The 23366-nt window shown below is 41.8% G+C and overlaps 4 protein-coding genes across 8 annotated transcripts; 1 reads left to right on the top strand and 3 right to left on the bottom strand.

The window, feature by feature from the left end:
• Positions 1 to 296: 296 nt before the first annotated feature.
• LOC135487089 (spermatogenesis-associated protein 6-like) lies at positions 297 to 15060 on the bottom strand. Of its 5 annotated transcripts, none has more exons than XM_064770437.1 (12): positions 14934 to 15060; positions 14071 to 14257; positions 13614 to 13780; positions 13057 to 13155; positions 9913 to 9956; positions 8451 to 8550; positions 7890 to 8028; positions 6707 to 6783; positions 4154 to 4199; positions 3642 to 3823; positions 3045 to 3148; positions 297 to 2145 (listed from the first exon to the last, which is right to left on the bottom strand). In XM_064770437.1, the coding sequence occupies exons 1-12, from the start codon at positions 14979 to 14981 to the stop codon at positions 2004 to 2006; spliced, it is 1335 nt and encodes a 444-aa protein (XP_064626507.1). In that variant the 5' UTR covers positions 14982 to 15060; the 3' UTR covers positions 297 to 2003. The 5 variants fall into 5 exon arrangements, with proteins under 5 accessions (XP_064626507.1, XP_064626505.1, XP_064626508.1 ...); XM_064770435.1 differs by lacking the exon at positions 6707 to 6783 and adding an exon at positions 5526 to 5665; XM_064770438.1 differs by lacking the exon at positions 6707 to 6783 and adding an exon at positions 5101 to 5147.
• A 782-nt stretch (positions 15061 to 15842) lies between these two features.
• LOC135486536 (protein FAM32A-like) lies at positions 15843 to 18093 on the top strand. The gene is made up of 4 exons (XM_064769389.1): positions 15843 to 15942; positions 16442 to 16610; positions 16949 to 17002; positions 17585 to 18093. The coding sequence occupies exons 1-4, from the start codon at positions 15872 to 15874 to the stop codon at positions 17651 to 17653; spliced, it is 363 nt and encodes a 120-aa protein (XP_064625459.1). The 5' UTR covers positions 15843 to 15871; the 3' UTR covers positions 17654 to 18093.
• A 412-nt stretch (positions 18094 to 18505) lies between these two features.
• On the bottom strand, positions 18506 to 20843 carry LOC135486092 (neurocalcin homolog). Its single transcript, XM_064768601.1, has 3 exons — positions 20470 to 20843; positions 19926 to 20307; positions 18506 to 19417 (listed from the first exon to the last, which is right to left on the bottom strand). Exons 2-3 carry the CDS (start codon positions 20301 to 20303, stop codon positions 19238 to 19240), a joined length of 558 nt encoding a protein of 185 aa, XP_064624671.1. The 5' UTR covers positions 20304 to 20307; positions 20470 to 20843; the 3' UTR covers positions 18506 to 19237.
• Positions 20844 to 21068: 225 nt separating this feature from the next.
• On the bottom strand, positions 21069 to 23235 carry LOC135487088 (neurocalcin homolog). Its single transcript, XM_064770433.1, has 3 exons — positions 23003 to 23235; positions 21948 to 22329; positions 21069 to 21503 (listed from the first exon to the last, which is right to left on the bottom strand). Exons 2-3 carry the CDS (start codon positions 22323 to 22325, stop codon positions 21315 to 21317), a joined length of 567 nt encoding a protein of 188 aa, XP_064626503.1. The 5' UTR covers positions 22326 to 22329; positions 23003 to 23235; the 3' UTR covers positions 21069 to 21314.
• Between the last annotated feature and the right edge of the window lie 131 nt (positions 23236 to 23366).

Here is a 23366-nt window from a genome sequence, read left to right as displayed (position 1 = left end):
GAGACACCCAGAATAGGAAGTTTTTCCTCCAGTACAACGTGTCCTTGCTGGAGGACAACCTACTGTCTTTTGAGACACCCTGAATAGAAAGTTGTTCCTCCAGTACAACGTGTCCTTGCTGGAGGACAACCTACTGTCTTTTGAGACACCCTGAATAGAAAGTTGTTCCTCCAGTACAACGTGTCCTTGCTGGAGGACAACCTACTGTCTTTTGAGACACCCTGAAGGTTGAAAACTGGTCAACTTGGCCACTTAAACTACCAGTACATGTAACAGAAAATGACAAACTTCGCAAATACTTGTAACTTGGTAATAATTTATTACAATATATGTCCTACAGAATAATAATGGATTAAAGATTTATAAAACTGACAACCAATATCTCTTGAGATGACAACAAAACAATGACTTACATTTTGATTTTATCGATGTCCTGACAGAATCAAAACACAATGATCAACAGTTTCATGAAAGGAAAGATACTTCACGCAAGGTTTCAAATACAAACATGAATAATCTTTATCATTAGCCTATCTCCAGGACACTGTTAATACACAGGCAAGGATAAGTCAATGTATATTACATACAAACACCATATGTTACACACGGAGTAGAGACCAGTAGTGCACATTGGAGACTGATCACTGAACTTGGTAAGTTTGAGATTGTTCCAAGACACCCAGAATAAACGGATGTCATGACAACCTGGAAAATGAACTCGAGATCAGCGTTTCTGTCCGCTTTATACAGATAGATATTTGAAAGTGTAAAAAATAAATTCCTGGTCGATATTTGATAGAAATGTTATGAAATGACATAAATAAAGCACACCCTGCAATCATTTCACCGTCGCAATCTGATTGAAATAAATTACAATTTGATAAACTTATCGTGAGAAATCATGTAACAATTAATAGCATAACCTAATAATCTAAAAGAATCAATATCATTTAACATGTTTCACCTAATTTTAGTAAAACCAATAACAGAAGCTCCAGCTCCTGAAAGCTCCCTGACTCAGCCCAACAAAGTGTTGTATGACATCTATTCTTACCAAGGAAATTACGAAATAATGGGTTTATAAGAGTTGGGAGAGACTTCATGCTTTCAAACCTGTCCTGATTTTACCATTTATTTTCTATCACAAATTCGAAATATTCCAGTTTACAGCTCACACCAAGGATATGTGAAGTTAGGAAAAGTTACACGAGATCCATTTTTCATGTTCAACTGAATGAAACTCTAAATTGTGGTGTTGATGAGCAACTTGCACAGTATTGTATGGGACAGCTGGTCCTTCCATACAACTATATACACTAACTGAGAAAGGGTTAAAACATGCTCATTAAAGCCAGAGTCTTTCTATACAACCTAACCCTGTATAGAAAGACTCTGTTAAAGCTAATCAATCACTATCATTTTGACGGTCAACGTCTAAATCATATGATGAGGTATGTCACGACCAGTATTAAACTATGAAAAGCAGTACATTCAACACGACTACTCACTATACGGTTACAAAATTTAAAATAAGCGCGAACTAACAATATGGATGGATTCAGTTTTGACTATGCTAGAATATAAAGATAAATAAATTAGCTATTGCAATACATGGTCATGTACAATAATCTTTAAAATAACCTAAACATGAAGACCTTGCAAGGTAGAATGGGGTATTTGTAGCCCCGGTTTATTTTTTTAGCCCCAGCATTGTTTGATGCATGGAGATATCAATCGATACCATAGGTAGGGGCTACAATTATACCGGGGTTACAGATACCCCAATCTACCTTACCTCGTTCAAAAAATATACTAAAGTAATCTATACATTTCAACATAAAAAGAAAACAAAATTGTCCAAATGGCCCCCAGAAATAGCGAAGTAGTCTAGATGGGTATACTACATCAATGTCAACGACTGTTTGTGCTGATTACCTGGTCAAGACCTAGAAAACATGAATAAAGTATGAATGCTGCTGCCTAATGTTAGTCTGATACATGAACTAGTCTATCCAAGTGCTCCGTGCTCTCCTATACTGGCTCCTATACGAATCCTCTAAACTTTTATCAAACTTTTGGCGCAAGTGTCGATACTTAAAGTCTGCTGCCTTCTCTGCCCAGTAGTCGTCAAGTTCTCTTAATCTCCTGAAAGAAGAACAGGTGAAAGGATGAGTTTGAAGAGGAATAATCTGCTGGTTGAGTTAATCTACTGGTAAACATGATGCGTTCTACACGTTTGGGAAACTGGATGAGTCATTTTACTATAATTAAGTATACTGCTAGATTAGAGATGGTTTATCTATAACTTACAATTGTGAGCTATTCCTAGAAGAGGGGGGGAAAACTTCTCTGCGGAATGCTGGCATTAAATGTTCATATCACACAATGTCAACAGCCAATGAGCATTGTTGGAACAACAAGGATAATCACCAACATCAACATGCAAAACCTAACAACAATTTGACAGTAGTATTCACGTTTTGAACAACTGGGCTCCGATTGTGAGTGAATTCACTGAATACAATATTAGGCATACAGCATTGCTGGAAACTAATGTGCAAAACAATTAAGCACCAATGTGCCTATTAAGCACCAATGTGCCTATTAAGCACCAATGTGCCTATTAAGCACCAATGTGCCTATTAAGCACCAATGTGCCTATTAAGCACCAATGTGCCTATTTGACAGACTTTATTACAAAGCTGAGGCCAAATGCTTGCTAATGTAGCATTAATAATACGAAGGCTGGAAAGCATGCAAAACTGGATGAAGAAAACCCTTGAACAGATACGATCTTAGGAAGAACCACATGAAATAGATGGCCGCACGCTTGCCTTTGTACAGGAAGCCTCACAGGCAGAAGAACTTCGCAAAAGTCAGCCTTGAGAGATTATTTACTTTCCTAATTTCTTGTTTTTGTTTTGTGTTAAGATCATGTGTTAATTTTTTATTTATTCTAAGTCTGTTAAGGGTTAACTTTGCACACGAAGCAACAAATGGAAGACAATAACCTGTTTGGCAACAGCAGGAATTATGGGTAATACCTCCTGTATTGGGCGGTGTCCAAATCGAGTGCTAGGCGGTCGAGGGAGTCCAAGCCGACACTGGTTGTGGAGTAGTTGAGATCTCGGGAACCGTACAAGGATGACTGACAGGAAGAAAAGATATGCATCAGGCCTTAAATCATGGAGGCACAATAGTGAGAATCAGTTGCTTCTTTACCATCTGACCATGGTTTGATTTAACAACCTCATACACAAATACACCCACACACAAACTAGCATGCCTCACTTCAACTCCTCAGCAATTATCCTGAATGTGGTCCCCAGGCTTCATGGTGTAATGTGATCCTTGAATGAACCCAAAAATCAGCAGCCCACGAACACTTACCAAATAACAGGGGATAATCAATTGGGATGAGGTCATAGTAAACATGCAGTTAGAGAAGGACAAAAGAGAAAACTAACTGAGGCTTTATACATAAAGAGACACAAGTCCTCTCTGAACAGAGACAATGGCCTTTACAGCTTATCATCATATAATCAACTGGACTCTCCCAAACGTGGTGAATGAAATCTTTTTGAGGGAGAACCAAAGTCACTTTAGAGTATTGGTGTAAATAATCACTCCAGAATACTCACATAACGAGCCATCCTATTCCTATCAATAGCCCTCTGCACTCGTTCATCGATGAGATTAGCAATATGCCGGTCGTGAAAGCTGTCCCTGAGAGGTGTTCGTGGAAGGAATGGTGGGCTTGGTGATCGTCTGATTGGCTTAGTCATGAGCGGGTCTCGTGGGAGAGTGTCCTCCACCAAGTAGTCTGAAAATGTAATTCATACATATCACAATATCGTGGCAGCGTTCTCAATGGTTTTGTAGCCTTAACAACTCTAATCTTGTTCTCTCTCTTGGTGAAAAGGAATGGCCAGTGACGGAGAGTTGGAGTATGTATCTAGATCACATACCAGCACTGTCAGTTAAGTCCACTTCCGAAGTGAAACTGACTCATTGGGTCAAAGCTTGGCCTGGTTTCTGAGCACTTTGGGATTACGAGTATAACTCCACCTACACAGTATGGTAGGTTGACCTCCTAGGTAAGCCTATACACCCATTTATACTCCACGGTGGAGAAAAACAATATCAAACTCACCATAATCCAAGTCGCTTGTAACAAATGTACGAGGAGATTTAATCACCTGAAATGTAACGAGAAACTCAACTACTGCTCTGTCATGTACTTTCTAAGTCAGAGGTCTTGTTAGGCATGGTTTATCTGTTCAATCACTCACATAGATCACTTGACTGAGACTGTCAGGAGTTGACCTCACTCAGGAATGATTGAACGCATGAGCTGACAGACTTTTGAAAGCTACATGGACCGTTACATGAATCGCTGTGTTCCTCTGGCGTGTCAGAGATACTTTCAATCGTTGTAACAGCATACATCCAAAGTGTGAAACAACAGAGCTATGGTTGTCAGCATAACTGAGCTACGGAGGCAGGATTTCAAGAGACAATAGTTTTACAAAGAACCTCAGAGAAAGGAACTAGAAGCAGTTTCTCTCCTGCAACTCTGAAGTGCAACATACTGGGCTACATAACTACACTATGCTACTCGTACGAAACAAGATTTCCCAACTCATCCATTTCTCATATTCAGACCAAGTTTCTTTCAAGGAGTGCACCTCACTACACTGGGCCATTCCAGGCCAGTGGAAGTACTGTGTGGCACTGCAAACAACAGGCTTCCTTTGTCCAACACCGCTCCACTACTGCAGGACAGCAGAGTTAAGTGGGAGGGCCTGTCAACCAAAGAGAACCCCTGGGACTCCTGCTTCAGAGACCGAGCCCATTTCCACATTATTCAAAGAATCTGATCCATCGAACTGAATCGAATTGAATGTCAATTTCAAGAGTTAGAGTCAGTTCTTTGTTTTCCAGAGGACAGACTCTCAACGTTCATATTGGCATTCACTTCATTTTGAAGGAGTTCTGATTGTTTCCATTTTAAGTTCTGGCCAAAACTGGGGTAGCTGTGTATGATCAAGCCTTAATAGCACCCAACACCTAGAGTGATAAAATAAGATAGGCTGTTACCTGATTCCCATTACCATGATAAGATCGGTCGTATACCCCATAACGGCCTAAAAGGAAAATCAGCAATGAGCACAAAGACACGCGTGAGGAGTCACCTTGAGGGGCGGAGAGCAGTGGAAGCGTGGTCAGTGCAGGGCAAGCGAGGTGTTAGGTGAGAGGAAGGACTGGAGTTGAAACCACTGATCAAAGCCGAGGTTAGAGAACCCAAGTTCAATTGTAGTCCATTCCTAAATGTTATGTCCAGGATTTTGGGATTATCCCTCAAGCCCTCAGCCCGTTTGGGGTGAATCTTGAAGATGAAAAGACAGTTTTGCTGGAGCCTTAAAACTGTGGAGAGTGTTGCCTTTGGCCCCTTTCTGTTTCCCTCAGAGCTTTGGCGAGTTTGACCAGTAATTGCACCTCCACGTCACAAGATGAAGTGTTACCTTTGTCGTCATATGCCTGTGTCCCGCCGGATGATAGGTATACCTGTGTCCCCAGTAGGTCTTGCCGGTGTAGCGCTTGTACAGCTGACAGACGGTGCAGCTCGCGTCGGTGTGGGGATACAGGCAATGTGGACAATACACTACATTTAGCAACGGGAAGAAAACGGTTAATCAGATCTCCGACTTGTGAGAAGACATCGGCAATGTTCTTCAAGCTGTCATTTTGAGCAGGGTGGCCATTCCTGTTGTGATGCCAAACACCTTCAAAGGGCTCTTCCAAAATTACTTCCAATCTAAGGGAAATAGAAGTCACTCATTTCCCAGTGGATGTTTCTACTCTCAATATTAATGTCTATTTACCTCATCTTTCCTAGTAAATCAACTCATTGGTATCGTCAAAATGTCATCAATCCCCAAGCTCTCAATAAAGTCAGTTTACCACCCTGCTCAACAAGTGCATGAACATAATGAAGAACACAGCATACGGTCAGAAATATCACTTTTTGGAAATGAAGAGTAAAATTTGATTGAAGTTTTCCAGTCTTATAAGGACTGATTTCAGAACCTTTCAGGATGACCACTGACACTGTGTAACTGTTATCAGGAGCTTGCAAGTTAGCAAGATATAATCACCGACAGCCAGACTTGACATCCATGTCTGGCAGACATAATCACCGACAGCCAGACTTGACATCCAAGTCTGGCAGACATAATCACCGACAGCCAGACTTGACATCCATGTCTGCCACTTGGCTTCGCTGACCAGGAGACGTGTTGAAAGTTGAACAGTGCTGTCAACTGTTATTGGGTCTTCTAGCTCTTCAGATCAGCTCATTTCCAAAAAGACACTTTCCTACCATATTGTATTGTATTATAGGATCACCCAGGACAGACCCAAGCACACAAACTGTACATCACATGAATGAGACTGCACATCAAAGCCAACAAAGCCTATCATTATCAAACCAATGCCTTAAATGACTTGTAACAATGCTGTTCAACAAGATCTGCAATTCATCAAGGCAGATCCTTGTACGCTAGCTGCTACAACTGTATCAAGGTTAGCAAGAACTGCTATTCCTAGTTTCCAAAACATAAGGCCTCTCTACTTTGGTTTTGACAATCAGAAGCTGAGCTGATCAACATGCAAACTCATCCTGCCAAATAATGATGATAACAACCTTGACGCATTTGTAAGCAGAACACGACCTTGGATGGTACGTGTAAGACTTTTTATCTTTCTCTTGTTTTGGGGGATCTGCAAATAACACATTCACAGAACATGCACATCAGACACAGTCCTTACAGACAGGCTTCCTATTTGCAACAAGATCTCGTTAATCAATGCACCGTCTATGATGTAGAATTACAGTGTGCAAAGAACAGTACAAAGAGTGTTGATAGACACCATATGTTAGCTCAAACTTTCCTTATACATGTTCCAGCTGAAACGTTTTACCCCAAAAGATGCTGGAAGCGAATCAGGTTCTTCTATTCTAGGACTTCTGGAATCCTAGACACAGAGATGGTAGCAAACAACCCATCTTCATTCAAGCTGTCTAACACCCCGTCCAAATCTACTCTAACTAAACAGCAAATAAGCATCACATAGACTTCAACAAGACAAACACAGACTTATTAAAGCTGAACTGTCTCCACAAACCCAGCCTAGTAGACAAGTACAAGCCCCAAAGACTAGCCCAAAACCTGATAGGCCCAATCACTAAGACCAGCTTGACTGGTGTTGCCAATCAACATGGCATTGGAAAAGGATGGGAGCAACAGGGCATGTTTCACGTCTGCCTTCATGGACAATCCTTTCCAAACATTGAACTTTTGCGGAGAGAGTTCAGCTTTAAGCCACAGACTTTAAACATCAAACAGAGAATAGCACAAGAAAACTAATGTTCATCCCTCCAGCAATGCACTACTTCTACAGAGATATTCATGACATTGATCTCCAAGTCTGCTCAGTACTATAAATAGAATACTATTGAGTTTTGGAAGTGCCAATGCAAAACTATAAGTCCAAATGTAAACCAGAAAGTAAATGACAGGATCTAATCCTCTATACACATGAACCACAGCCATAATACCTCTCTCAATCTATTATCTAATTCATTTGAACGAATCCATGACACCTATTTGGTAATTCACATTCACCGCCGCCAGTCATAGTTAATAATCCTTTTAAAGCATAGTTCATGACTCTCAGATCAGGAGCTGGAATTCATCACACAACACAACAGTTCTTAATACATGTTAAGGGTAAAGGTGTGATGATGGCCATGATCAAAGTCATTTAAAAAGCTCATTTACATAACATTAGGCAGACGTCAATCATACAGAATAACAGATATATACCTCTTGTTATTTTGGATCTCCTGGATGGAGACACAGATCTTGGTCTTCGTGGGCTCTGACTCCTCTTGAAGCGCTGTTCAGACTTGAAGGTGCTCGATGGCCCGCTGCCTGGTTTACGCCCAATTAGACTTGGTTGAAGCTGAAAGACGAGGCAAGAGAGGAGGTTCATAGATGACATTATTCATATGAGTACACGCCATACTGTCAAAGGTTATCACAGGGGTCAGTTCATGATGTCATTCAAAAACACCACCTGACTTGAATTATAACATTCTACAGATTCTTATTTCAATGAATTCAATACTGTGTCCACAAAGTTGTCAGGTGGTGGGTTGTCCTCTGTCAGTCTCCGAGTTGCAATATTCTGTCTTACTCCTGGTTCACAGTGCTCCTTGCTCGACCAGTGTGGGGCAAAAACCTTGTTTCAGAGAGAAGAGCATACTGACTCGGCCCCAAGGCTTGGATATTTTAGGTCTTTGGCACATCATAATAGGTACAGTATTTTCCTAACTTTAAAAATACCAATGACATTCTAAATCTAGTAGCGGTGACATCTAATACCTGGCGTACAACAAATGGTGGCTTCACGTCATCGTCATGGTAATCTAAGTCTTGAAGCTTCAGATCATCAAATCGTTCACACAGTACGGGTGACGGTGACCTAGAATGGAAAAGAGAGGAATATGTCTGACGACGGTAGCCAGGGTTGGCCAGCTCTTCTGTCCCTGGTGAACGCCTGTGGCTGGAAGCAGAGAGAGGAAGCGGATGAGACGCTCGACCACCGACACCAACAATGGCAGGAATGATGAAAAGTGAAGCAAGCTGACACTAGTGACACTGAGACAGCAAAGAGTGTTACAACGACACAATGGATCTTGTGAGGCATGGTGGGTTTCACTGTTATTGTTTCACCTGACGTTTGTTGTTTTTCTGGTATTAAAATCGTCCTCTTCATGAGTCCTGAACAAGTACACAAGGAAGTGCTCATCCTGGCGCATACAATGACCCACAAACTCACTACCCCTGCTCATCCTGGCGCATACAATGACCCACAAACTCACTACCCCTGCTCATCCTGGCACATACAATGACCCACAAACTCACTACCCCTGCTCATCCTGGCACATACAATGACCCACAAACTCACTACCCCTGCTCATCCTGGCACATACAATGACCCACAAACTCACTACCCCTGCTCATCCTGGCACATACAATCCCCCACAAACTCACTACCCCTGCTCATCCTGGCGCATACAATGACCCACAAACTCACTACCCCTGCTCATCCTGGCGCATACAATGACCCACAAACTCACTACCCCTGCTCATCCTGGCACATACAATCCCCCACAAACTCACTACCCCTGCTCATCCTGGCGCATACAATGACCCACAAACTCACTACCCCTGCTCATCCTGGCGCATACAATGACCCACAAACTCACTACCCCTGCTCATCCTGGCACATACAATCCCCCACAAACTCACTACCCCTGCTCATCCTGGCACATACAATGACCCACAAACTCACTACCCCTACATGTAAAACCTTTCGTTACGGAGGAGGAGTCAGAGTCCATGTCAACGGCAGCACCACTTTGGGCAAGAGCGAAGAGGACAACAATTGGAGTGCTTGGTGAATGAAAATGTCAGAATGTGAATCAAAGATATTTCAATCAAAAGTGGATTAGCTAAAATACATGCAAGGACTGGAAAATCATGGTAGGGAGTGAGATGAAGCCTTAACATTGGAGCCCTTTATTCTATTTGAAGCTTACTATCAATGGTACAATTCAGAACTGACTATATTGAACAGATCACGATGTTTTATCCTTTTTGATTCTCGATTCTCTCTTGATCTGATTACAGATGAAGTGATCAGGAATTACGGTGCTCTCCACTACAGCAGGAAGCCGGCAATGAAAGTTTCAATTTCAACTCATTCTAAACATCATTTTAAATCTAACACAGCAACTATCATGGCCAAAAATCGAAAACTTCTTTTCGCAAATCAACGTACCTGGCTCTACTTCTGGATCTGGGCACCCTGATTGTGACATCATCCTGAAATGTAAGAAGCAATGGTTCAGTAAATCAATTCCCAAATAAAACACTTCTTAGAGTTCAATAATCAAAGACTTGTATCTAAAGCAATAAGCATTCTAACGAGATCAAAGCGCAAACTCGCACACAATCACGAAACTAAAGGATCTAAAACAGCGCCTCTAGTGTCAAGATTGGATCCGGAGCAGAATCATCCAGAGCCACTCGGTTATGAATTCCAATCTGTAACTCCACAACAGCGTCTGCACTTTGATGCTATATCACAGGACATTTCAACATTCGTAACACAACCTACATGTGCTTCTCCGCAAGCGTAACAACCACTGCTATAGGATGAATAATTCCAAGACTGATGGCCCGACGGACGTTCATGCGTCCATGCTTCCAAATCCGAATGACGTTGAGGACTGTGCGAAGATGATTCATCTCTCACATGTAAACAGGGAAAGTATCTGACGAGCCAGTCAACGACTTTATCATGGCTGATACGCTCTGGGCAGTCAGAGTGACTGCTCATTGAAATGTCATCAGAAGACTTTATCCAATTTAACCACATTATGGAAATATCTTTGGATCCTTAATTCACCACAAATGATGTATGGAATCAGAAACAAGAATTATATGTTGCACAATTTATCCAAGAAAGGCAACCAATACTACATTTTGACAAATCCCAAGAAAATATGAGAAATCAGCACCTCTAGATTCACACTATAATGCATCCGTCCAAATGTGATAATCAAATCAGTCACAATAGGTCCTTGATAAATGGAAGATCAAAGCTCAGGTGTGACCTTTAACATGAATCATTTACCAGGAGTGGGTCCTCTCGTGCTAATTGATAAGTGACACTTAAGACAAAGTGTTAACTACCAGGTCAAAGAATTGAAAATTCTACAAATGAGGAGATAGAGTTCAAATCCGCTTTGAGATTGGGATGGAATTCTGTTTCGATGGGAACAGCTAACAGATGTGCCCCAATCTCAACACTGAGTTATACACCAATTGTCCAATGTCAAGTCCCGAAGTGTAATTTAGTCCGTCCCAGGCCTGGGCACAACAACAAGGGACTAAGCAATGTCAACACCTAATTTTTAGTCCTAAGCAAAGATACAAATTTGTCACAATCAGAGTTCTTTTTAAGAAAATACTCCACTGGAAAAATTGTAATGAATCTACTTTACACAGATTGTGGGTCACTTCCAAGACGTATGAACCAAACACAGGAATGAACTGGCCAATGCACTTTATAAAACTCCATGCCTGTATTGACCCAAGTTTTTAAGGTCTACCAAAACATCAATCTAGACCAGTCCCTCACACGCACACAAGCTTCCAACGTCTAAATCACATTGCCACAGAAGAAAACAGTGCAATGATCAACTCCGGGGGAGAGGATTACTCCACAGTCCCATAACGATACACAATATCCTGTCAGCCTTCTGTCTCAAGGGGACAACTAGTGACACTTTGATCATGTCTCCGCCAAAGAGATGTCAGACTGGCCACAAATGTCAGAATAAGACTCCTTCCCCTTCAAAATCCAATCACGTCTGGCCCAAACAAAGACCAATGAAGAAGTGATTAGACTTAAGTATAAGCTCATTTTTAATGATCCAAGCTTGATGAATCTGCCTTTGTCCCAAAGGCCAGATTATCTGAGACAATGCCCGATGAAAATTTATAACTTTTGCAGCAATACGATAAATCACAACTAAGAAGATTATGACATCGTTTCAGTTTATCAACGCACACCAGCACAGCAGACACAGCAAAACATAACACCCAGCATGATGTTCGTAAGAACACTGCAATACAATATTATCCGGATCAAAACAAAACAATTATTTCACAGCTTACTAAAAAAGACAATCGATGCTGTGAAAATAGGTTTCACTCAGGACAATGAGAGTCATGACTTAGCATGAGTCATGGAAGATTGGTATCTCCAGGCTCCCTAATCCTGGCAAGGTGGATCAATCAAGATGCAGGTTTCGCTCTATTTCATCGAGTTCTGCAGCACAAGCAGTTTTTTATTCCCAGTCAGCCAAGCAATCATCACGTGCAGTCTTTTGCAAGTCTTAGCAAAGACATGAGGCCAAGGTACGGGTTACTAAGGATTGGTACATCAATATTCTTGTTTATTTCAAAACAATGGATTATCCTGATGCATTTGTATGAGTCCAGTCGCCTACTGCATGCTAACCAATGAATAATGAACCAAACTTTTGAACCACTTTTTGAAAATATTTTTGTGATTCAGGCCATCATGGAAATGTTTACGATTTACAAACTTTCTTTCCATTCCTTCAATCAAAAAACAATATTTTCATTGATTTTCATTTTTCTGAATTTAATATGTACATGGTTTAATCAGAGTCTTTCTATACAACTGGTTTAATGGAGGAGCAAACACATGCAGGCTGTTTGTGATGTCGGCCCAACAAATATTTCTCTAAGCAAGCCCTACAAACTACATACAATACTCATTGAGCGGGCAAAGGTTAATCCCCAATGACATAAAATGCAAATTCTCTCAATGAGTCCTTTCTGTATTCATATCAAAGCCGTTGAACAAAGATTGATAACAATGCAGAATTTACTCATGTGTAAATAGTAATCATGTAATGTCATCATTCATGTCAATCATGTGGGCATACAATATTAGCTGTAGTCACCATAATGTCAATAAGCTTTCTTATGATTTGTTGACAAGCCAGTTGATTTAGGACAGGCCTTCCAGAGCTTCAGCCGAGGCCTTACGGTCGAAAGTCAGTAAAACTTGAAGATTTCCTATTGAGTTATTGCAGTAATCCAGTCTATTGACTCCCACCAAGGACTCCCACCAAGGACTCCCACAGGCCTCTAGAAAGTAGATGATCACCATCTCTACCACATGAATACACCAGAACAGACCAGGAATCAAACACAGGACTTCAGAGGTGACAGGCACTGCTTCTCAGAACCCTCATCAACCATACTACCTATCAAAAACCATGCAGCAGCCTTGTGGCAGAGGTATTTGAGTGTCCCTATGAATTGATCAGATGGATCTGAATCAGATCAACATCAGTGTACAAATGAGAAGCTAGCAACTTACGAGTCCAGTGATTGATGTCTCGTATGAGTCCGTGTACGGTGTTGGTGTTTCTCTGATCGAGGTTCTTGTTGTAAATTCTATTCGTGGTGAAAGCCCAAGCTGAAGAAAGAAAACAAATCTCTGAGTTTTCAATAATGTACTTTCTAACTCAATGAAAGTGCTGTCATAAGGCAATCTCATGCTAAAGGTCCTTAATAGAGAGGTTCTACTGTATAAGCTTATATTCACTTTAGTCAGTGTTGGCAACTTACACCAACTGCCGCAATCAAAAGTCTCCATCGCGGCACTCGGGAATCAAGATGCTGCCACCATACGACTCCGTTGAGCTTGACCTCAGCTCAGCAGGTAGAGGGGTGACTGGATTTAAACCAACAACCTTGGAATATTCTGTGGATTCAGGTGACTAGTCGTCATGACTGGTCAATTCCAATGTCTTAGGCAGAGTAACTTTTAAAAAGACAAGGTGGTTCAGTATCACTACTGTACACTTATGTCCATCAATATCAACTGGCCTCTGATATCACATACACAAGTCACAACACTTAAGTGTCACTTACTGGGAAGTCATCCGTCTTTTCCATCAGCACATCTCTATCAGCCACAGCTTTTGGTGCCAGGTGTGGGTATGGATAAAGGAAATCTCTAGCATTACATTCATAAGTACCAAGAATAGTACCAGCAGATGGCAAGTCTAACTGGATGAGCTCAAAAAACACATGTTCTCCTGAAATATGAAAAAGATATCAGCACATTTCCTTGTTTTGTAAAACATGTAAGTGCATGTGTACCAGTATACTAACATCAGGTAGGTGGATATAATAAGTGATATTACAAACACTCAATCTACACTGATAGACATAAGTCAAGCAAAGTTGAATGTTCAACAATTTCAGCATGTTTTTGGTTAAGAAACAAATGTTACCAACCCCTGCGGAAGAAACAGTCAAGAACTCTCGTCAGGGTGAATGCAGGACAGCATAACAACAACATGTCTGCTTCCAAAGAGAAACTCACTTTCTAATTTATCCATTACATCTGCTGGATCAACGGCAGTCCAAAATACTTTATCAAATCTCATCTCCGTGTGGAACGTGAGTGGAAAGACCGAGTCAACCAAGGGGGTGCGCTTGTGCTGGCCAAGCATACAAACGCTGAGGTAGACATCATCCTTATTTGGGAGCCACACCCCAGGACAAGATACCTGAAAGCAACAAGAAATAGTCCATACAGTCAAACAAAAGATGTACACAGTCTCCTTGGACCTCGGTCTGTGCCTTTGTTTTGTAATGTCAAAAGACTTAAGGTACAAATGTATGGTCACATTGTCAGGACGCACGCTGTGCAGCTCTCACAAAAAATTTCAATGTCATGATGTAACTGGCAGTAATGTTTGATATCTTCCAACATCAACTTCAGGTAGGCCTATGTCGTTATTAAACACTGAACAGTAAGGGCCTTTGATCATGTCAAACTGACCACTAAATATATCCCTCGTATAAGCGTGAATCATTTCGACCTACTGTGAGATGTGAGAGACCCCTATTGGCATATTGTGTAACTTTATCTTGCCTGCCTAGCTGCTGCCTATATTGTCCCTTTAAAGGGACATTTACCTGTAACTCAACGATTCCCCAACAACATGGGCATGAAAATCGTCGGTAGGCCTTCCACATGTCATCCATCCATGCAAACAGAGGCTTAGCTAAGCTCGAAGGCAAAAGCACACGAAACAGAGAGTGTATGTCAAACCTCAATCACTTGCCAACAGCATACTGCTAGTGCTAGGCCTACAACAGATCAAAACAAAATCGAGTCTGCACTTTCCAGAAAACAATACTGATAACTTTGACCAAACATATGTTCCACCGTATACTTACTGCATGTATCTTTATTTCTACCGTACACTTTAGGGCTGTGCGGGGCATTTTAAAGCAGAATAGGAAGTCGGATCAGGGCCAAAATATCACAGAATGTTTTCACTTGGAACTCCAAGGACGCCTAGAAGTTTTAACCAATCAAATTTCAGTACGGAAATGGAAGGGATCAATCATTACTGAAAAACACAAAGAATCGATATAATTTTATCTGAAATGGTTATCCTTTATAACCTTACATGATTTATAAGGTAGAGTAACAAAATAATTAAAAAGCCTGTACTTTGCATTAATAAGTGATAAAATTTTCAAATAGATACAAAATAAAATTTTATGTTGAATGCTCCCTACAGTGTCTCCTAGTCGTTTCGCTCCAAATCGAAGTCGTTTCGCACGGCAGGTTCCAGGATGTTGATTCTTGAAACGACTGGGGCGAAAATCTCTGGGAGCGAAACAACCGCAATTCCTCCCTACTTCTCGATAACTATTTCAGTTGAAAATACAATAAACCAAACTGCCATGAAAGACAGTTGCTTACGCTACACAAAATTTTTATAAAAATCGAGGGTCAACCATTGAATTGTTGAGATATGTTGAATTTTGCACTAATCAGCGAAAAATGCACCAATTGGCACTGGACGGCATTTCAACACGGGGCCGACGCACATTCCAAATTCAGTGTACGCATACGTCGGCAACAACAGTAAAATGCATAGTTTCTTATTAGCCGCTTATTGAGTAGCACTCTAGGTTTCAGAAACTCCAAAAACATGTCTTTGCCAAAACAACTGCTAAATTAACACTGGCATACTGTGAGAACCAAGAAATCAATGATTTTTTTGGGAACTACGGTTACGGGTTGGCCGCGCATGAATACAAAAAAACCTCCCTAATGAGACCTGAAATCGCATTTCGTCAAAATCTCAGCAGCGAGGTTCAACATGTCGGAATACGACAACGTCGCACAGGGATCGTTGAAATTAAAGGGTGTTTCAGACCATGGGATAAAAAAGTATGCAGTACGGATGACATTAACTGAATCGATGAATTTATATTGACCTGTGTGCAAAATTTCGTGGAAATCGGTCACTGCAACACTCAGAAAATGCGAAAGTATTGTAAAAAAAATTATTATTGGGAACCCATCTTTACATCCCCCCCCCCCCCCCCGAATACATGTAATGTATTAGGGCCTATAGGCCTACTCGTCATATAGGCCTTGCCAGATAGGCCTAGGCCTACTTGCATCTTGAAAGGGCATACGCCACCGATGGTCCAACTGACCACTGAGACTTGAACTAACCATTGGCTTCCCCTTCCCATAGGCCCTATAGGCCTACAGCAAAACGGAACGAGTTTAATCCCCGATCACACCCCAAAAAAAGGTCATCGGTTGACTAACCAAGCACCACTGTTCAATGGATTTATAGTTGAATGCGATCAAACTACGTCATTTCCGATCGGGGATTCTAAAGTTTAGCCACAAATTGATACGTTCCTTTCACTTTCAGAAAGAAGAAAAAGAAGAGTAAAAAGATAGAAAAAGAAAAGATGGAGAAACTATATTCAGGAAATGACGATGAGCAACATACTACTGCAGACAAGAAAGATTCTGGTGAACCAGAACTTCCAAGACGGACCAAGGCGGAAATGGCTTTCAAGAGACAACAAGAAAAGAGGGTTTGTAGAGTCTTAGTGACATGTTTAGATGATTCCCTAAAAGTGATCTCATTTGAGCCTCCTGGTTGTGACTTGATCCTCATACGACCAATTTGAGATGGAATGAAAATCACAATCGAACACTACGGAATCTCGCTCCGTACAACACTGTTGATATGCGTGTGATTGTCAGTGTTTGTTGTATATGAAAAGAAGCAGTTCGTAGAATTAGTGCGATATTTGAGAATAGACTGTTCTTTTTATGGCAAATTATCTCCTGACTTACAAGTGTATCTTTAAACTGCAAACATTTGAAAATGGGGTTGGTCAGTTGTTCAATTCTTCCTTCTCTTTTTAAGCAAGCAGAAAGTCTCTTGGAGAAGGCATCAAAGACACACAAGGAACGCATCATGGTCAGTTAAGTTCAAAATCGTTTCCTTTCGAAAGTCATTTATTTTTTTGTGAGGGGAAGTAAAATGTGGTTAATTGATTTGGAAATGCCAAGTGTCAGGAGTGAGTGAGTAAGTGGGTGGATGTGAGCGAGTGAGTGGGTGGAGGTGAGTGAGTGAGTGAGTGAGTGGGTGGAGGTGAGTGAGTAAGTGGGTGGAGGTGAGTGAGTGGGTGGAGGTGAGTGAGTGAGTGAGTGAGTGAGTGAGTGAGTGGAGGTGAAACTCAACTAAACTTAGTGTCTTTGTCAGCAGCAGTAATCACTTTGTCAGAATAAGTGGACTTGGCCAAGTGTACAAAAATATTGACCCAAGAAAGATGTTCTAAGTTTTAGATTAAAAGCAAAACATTGGTCAAAGTAGTTAACATTTTGCATTGGAAACCGGATTCAGTTTGATGTGTCAACAACTCAGCATTGTTATATATAATTTTCACTGATTGATGGTGCCAAAAAAATAAACGGCTGACCAATTTAAAGGTTTGCAGTATTACTGTATATCAAAATAATGACTTGTTAGTTACTCAATTGCCTTTCATTCTGCTTTCAGGAATTCAATGGACGTCTTGATGACCTAACAGAACATTTTGATATTCCAAAAGTCAGTTGGACAAAATGAGCACTGCAACAGTCTCATGGTTTTACAAAAACTATTGTGGTCTACAAAGTGTCGGTTGTGAGGCAGGTTTGAGGCATATGATGACATGAGGCATTGGGGTTGATCTGAATGTCTTGCTGTTTCTCCATGACTGTTGTTGTCACTATGTTGGCAGGTGAAACCGCAATCTAAACTTGCAGTGTTCATATCTGCCCTGTCTTTATGATGGGATGAGACAAGCTGCAATGGTTTTGGAATCTCCCAACCTTGAAGGTATGAAGATGGAACTACACTCCCGAGGCTACATTTCATGGGATTTTCTAACATCCTGAAAGGGAGATAGAAAGTTTGCATTGGATTCAGTTGACTGAGTCGAGACTAAATACACAACTGGCATGTAATAGTGATATCAAATAGATGTAAGTGTTATAAATGATTAAAATGATGTAATATCATATGAAGAGGTTGACTTGTCTTGTTCTTTGTGTTAACCAAACCTTCAGAAACCAAGAGCTCCCTCACAGGGTTGGTTCTCCCACTCTGACCCCATCAATGTTTAAAACGCTGACCTGTATAATGACTATCACATGTCGTCCTGCACTCCCGCTCCTGCACTTCAGTCTTCCCAAACAATGAGGGGAAACACTCCGAAACGGAAACACTCAAAAATGGTACATCGGCAGCCGGCCCTCAGTTTTGTAAGCACGAAATACGTAAGGACAGCCCGTGCACACGTCTTCCATGACAGTCTTGGTTGTGACATTGTCCACTGTGATACAGCCAATAGCCCAGCTTGAGTGGATGGGTCAACTGCGTTCGCAGTGGTATAACCATCGGGTCACCAATGAAAAGCCAACTCGTTTTTTTCCTGTTTGACGTCAGGTACTTTATTAAAATGATGTGACGAATATTGAGGTATTATAACTGAGATTACCGGTATATACAGTGTTTTATGTGAATACGAACGCTAATCCTAATTGCTGTATCGTTCATTGCAGCCATTGATGGCCTAAATTTCAAGCCGAGTAACTTCATTGACAATAAAATTGCCAATCTTTCTTGCTTTTTTGTCTTCAAAGTGAACGGCGCAGAATCGTGCGAAGATCCAATCATCTCATTGTCTATAGCATACTTTGCTCCTGACCACTATGAACCTGATGGAAGAGCTTTAATCATCCTCCAGAGTGTATCATGGCCGGGGAACAACGGATTCTATTAGACGCTTTTAATACCTGAATTATAGGTCTTCGTTTCTTTAGAAGCAATCTCACTCCGTCACCATGCAATATAGTAGGACAGTCTCCACCCAAGAGGACATTTAAAACTGCTACACCGGCAGTCCGAATGGTCACAATCAAGATGACTGCTGAGGAGAAGGGGGTTGTTTGGCACATCTTATAATGTCATATCTGAGTTCGGAGACAAAAAGACCCGTCTTGTTCTCGGGAAGAACCAAGGCCAACGACGACGAGACGCCGCTACTACGAGATTCAGTGTTAAATAATGTGTTAGAAACAAAAAAGGAGGGCATCTGTGCCCCTCTATAGTTGTGATTGTCCTCTTTGCGCCAAAGTGTCCCTGGCGACGCACCAAACCTCTTCTTTATTACGTCGATTTCGCCTCGAGTAACTTCATCATGACCGGGTCCTTCTTGGCCCCTTGGATGAATTCGTCCAAGGAAAGATTGCCATCGGAATTTCGGTCCATGGTTTGGAAAATTTTCTCGGCTCTCATCTCTGGTGTGACTGTCTCTTTTTTGGCCACGCCCACCATTTTGTAAATGGCCTGAAAGAACAATCTTGATTAGGTACACGTGGTGTGAAGTGAATTTCGTCGCCGGAAAGGTTTCCGCGTAACGAAAGATACTAGTAGCACTGCACGGCCTTGTTATCTTGGATCTGCTGTATAGCATTTAGTCTGTCACAATACCGGTAAGCCCGCAACAAAAGAATACTAAGACAAGAACACTGATTAACGTTACACCCGGGCTGTCACACTCTCGATTCTATATTTGGTGGTTGTTATTGATTTAAGTATATTTATACATTGTATCCACATGTGTCAGCTCAGTTGTGTCATCTGCTGCGTTACCATGTTACCTGAATAGGTGTCTCGCAGCAGAGACGTCAACTGCAGTCGAAAAATTTTCAGAGTCACAAACAGTTTTGGGACTGATGATGTTGGTTCATTTTGAGCAGAAAACAAAAAAAACAGTGAAAAAAATATTTGTACTCAGAAAGTCAGTAACATCCTCTACTCCCTCTGTCATAATCAAATACCCAAGGACACCTACCGTCACTATTTCTATCATTTCCGGCTTCGAAATGTAGCCATTGTTGTCCAGATCGTACATGTTGAACGACCATTTGAGCTTCTGTTCGGTCGTTCCCCGGGTGGATATACTCAGTGCGCAGATGAACTCTTGGAAGTTGATGATGCCATCTCCATCGGTATCAAACGCCCTGAACGCGTGCTCAGCAAACTTCGAGGCATCTCCTACCGGGAAGAAGCTGATGTAGACGCGCTTGAAGTCTTCCTTGGACAGCTTTCCGCTCGGACACGATTCTTTGAATCCCTTGTACCATTGTTTTAGCTCATCGTCGGTAAATCTGGTACAGGCAGCCAACTCCTCGAGTGTCGCCGGTTTTAGTTTCGCGTTCTGTGCCCCCATGATCCTAAAACCGAATGAAAGTGTCTGAGGTGAGAAGTTTTACTTTTGAAGGCTGGATCAAGACCGCTTCCAACATCTCCTTGATGACTACAGGTTGCAATTGTTATAGGGCTGAGTTGTCCTACTCGACTACACTCATGAGTCAAATTATTCAAAGGCAACTTACGAGTTAAAGATTAGCGTCAATGTTGTACGAAATCCTCTTGTCGATAGTTCTGTGCTTGAAAGTGTAATCTTTATAGGTTGATTTCTCTAAGGTGTAATACAATTCTAACATTAATAACGTGGTTCCATTCAGCAGCGAGTAGATCATTGATATATTGCTCTACTTCACACTTGGGATTCTCCTTTCACCGTCCGTAGAGTATGGCAAGTCCCGACAGATTTCTAAACTCAATCTGGCACGTAAGTGGTGACATCCGTCGTATAGGCACTTCCTGTAGCATATCGATCGAGATGGCCAAGTGGTTGAGATGTCCGCCTCGTGATCGGAACGGAAGGTCAAAGGTTCGAGGCCCCCGGATGGCTCGTTCCGATGCGGCCGGTTGATGAGCCACCGGCGTGAGCTAGTAGCTAGGGTCAGTCCAAACTGCCTCCTCGCCAGGGGCCTGGCAGGAGTTGTAAAGATTGTCGCTCTGGCTGCACTTCAGCGGCGACACTATAAACTTCTCAACTTCTCCTATACCCGCACTTGTGAGTATTTGTTGCTACGACTGATTGCCAATTCGGGCATCGCCTTGTGGCGAAGGAATAAACAGTATCATGTGATAGAAATGAGACGTTTATTACATGTAATTATCATTTAATATATTTCCAGTGATTATTCTCTTTCTCGCCATCCATTGCATAAAAGCAATGCTCAGTAATAAATTAAACTAAGGTCTAAGATATAAACACATGACAAGACAATATTGTGCCTTATACCCTTTTCCTCACTTATAAATTCCGTCTGCATTCTCTGGTCCGAATTGCAAAAAGAAACTGTCTTTAGAACCAAAAAACATAGTCCGTCTATTTGGTTTTGCCCTCAAGTAATTTGATAATAGACGAGTCCTGTTTGGCACCTTCTATGAACTCCGCTAAAGAGAGATTTCCATCCGAATTTCGGTCCATACTTTTAAACATCTTTTCCACCCTCATTTGTGGAGTGGCCTCGTCTTTTTGGAGTTGGCTCACCCCTCCTACCATTCTGTAGATGGCCTGGAAAGGAAACGACTGAAGTGGTTGGTATTTGATACGTCTGGGCTGCTGTTTCGAAACTACATTCTACGCTAAAGCGCACAGCAGATAACGGACAGTATTACGTCTCCCGGTTGTTACTTTGTCCTCGTAGGAACTCACACAGTGACGAAATGTACCATTCAGAAGGAAACACAGCGATGTCGTTAGCGCTAACGTTGTTTTGAACAACACGTGTACACGAGAACTAAACAACTCATGATAACATTGACAGACTAATACGTCAGACCTCAGGCGTCTTTCGCATTACTTTCTATAGGGGATATACTATAGTGGTTTTGCTTTTCAGTAGAGAATGACATCAACACAGGTTGTACGGGAGAGATTTGGCAGATCAGTGCCACAGCACAACCAGCCGACTGGAGACAACTGCACTGACAACGCACAACTTTGATCGAAACTTACCGAGACAATTTCGACCATTTCCTCCTTAGAGATGTAACCATTGTTGTCAATATCATACATGTTGAACGCCCATTTGAGCCTCTGTTCTGGTTTGCCACGCGTCGTTATACTCAGCGCGCACATGAACTCCCTGAAGTTGATGACGCCATCAGCGTCCGTATCAAACGCCCTAAATGCGTACTCAGCGAATTTAGACGCGTCACCATAAGGAAAGAAATTGACGTAGACGGCTTTGAAGTCATCTTTGTTTAATGTTCCGCTTGGACAGTCCTTCCTGAAGCCCTTGTACCATTCTTGTAGCTCATCTTCGCTGAACTCCGTACACGACACCAACTCGTCCATGGTCTCTGGTTTCAGCTTAGCTTGTTGTTGCCCCATGATTCTGTCATCGGAAATAAAAGGTTGGTTTGATGAGGCAGAGAAGGCAATTCGATTTCAAAGCGATTAGTTTGTAAGGGTCAGTGCCTATATCTACCCAGTTTGGATCGCGTGCCGTCGTATAAATGACCCTCAGTAAAGTATATATGGCAGGCCCAGCTTTTTGTTCATACTGGGACAGAATGTTTAGGTCTTAGGCATAATCCTGTATGTGGGAATGGACCCATAAACGTGGTGTTCAGGGCCAAAACTTGGCTGATTGCATTGCATTTAACCGAATACGTATCACCGAGACCAGCCCCTCAATGAGTCCACACTCCAGATGATTCATGCACCCTCGGTGTATTCCGATTCCCATGATTATCCATGCCGACCTACCGGTGTTGTGCGTATTAGAGCAGACTTTAGGAAAGACGTTCACCACGGCATGACGTTATCGGGAATATCTCACACTCATCCTCTCTCAAAGGAGCGCGATGGTACAGTGGTCGCAGTGTCGGAGTTCTGACCGAAAAGGTCGTGGGTTCAAATACCTTCTGCGATACTTTGTTACTACATGTACGACAGTTGGCATAGCTCCCAAGTAAGGGAATTAGAATTAACGGTATGCCTGGCCTGGGGAAGATTTTCGAAACAAAATGCCCCGCCGCCGCTACGGAATGAATACATGTACTTACAATTGGAAGTCTACTCCTATGTTTAGGGCTGGTGGAGCCTTAGTTATACACCTTTCGTTGATACAGCACGGTGTCCAAATGTGGTAAACTAGACTTAGCAATGGCCGAATATACTACGCCTACTGTACAATGTCAATATTGTCCCAACGAACTTTCCATGGAACAGACAAGGCTCATTGAAACTTTTGTTGACCTATTTTAGCTTTCACTGGTCACAAGCCCTGTCCCATTGGAAGCCATTTATAGATGTAACGTTCGAACGTGTTTGTACAAGTTCACCAGGCCTTCATAAATATCTCTATATAGGGCATGATAGATCATTGTAGATCCGGGCTAATTTCGCGCTTTTTATGATTATTTATTT

This window comes from Lineus longissimus, chromosome 4 (assembly GCF_910592395.1).
Source record: "Lineus longissimus chromosome 4, tnLinLong1.2, whole genome shotgun sequence".
Taxonomy (NCBI): Eukaryota; Metazoa; Nemertea; class Pilidiophora; order Heteronemertea; family Lineidae; genus Lineus; species Lineus longissimus.
The sequence above is the reverse complement of the archived record's forward strand: the minus strand, read 5'-3'. Positions and strand labels throughout refer to the sequence as shown.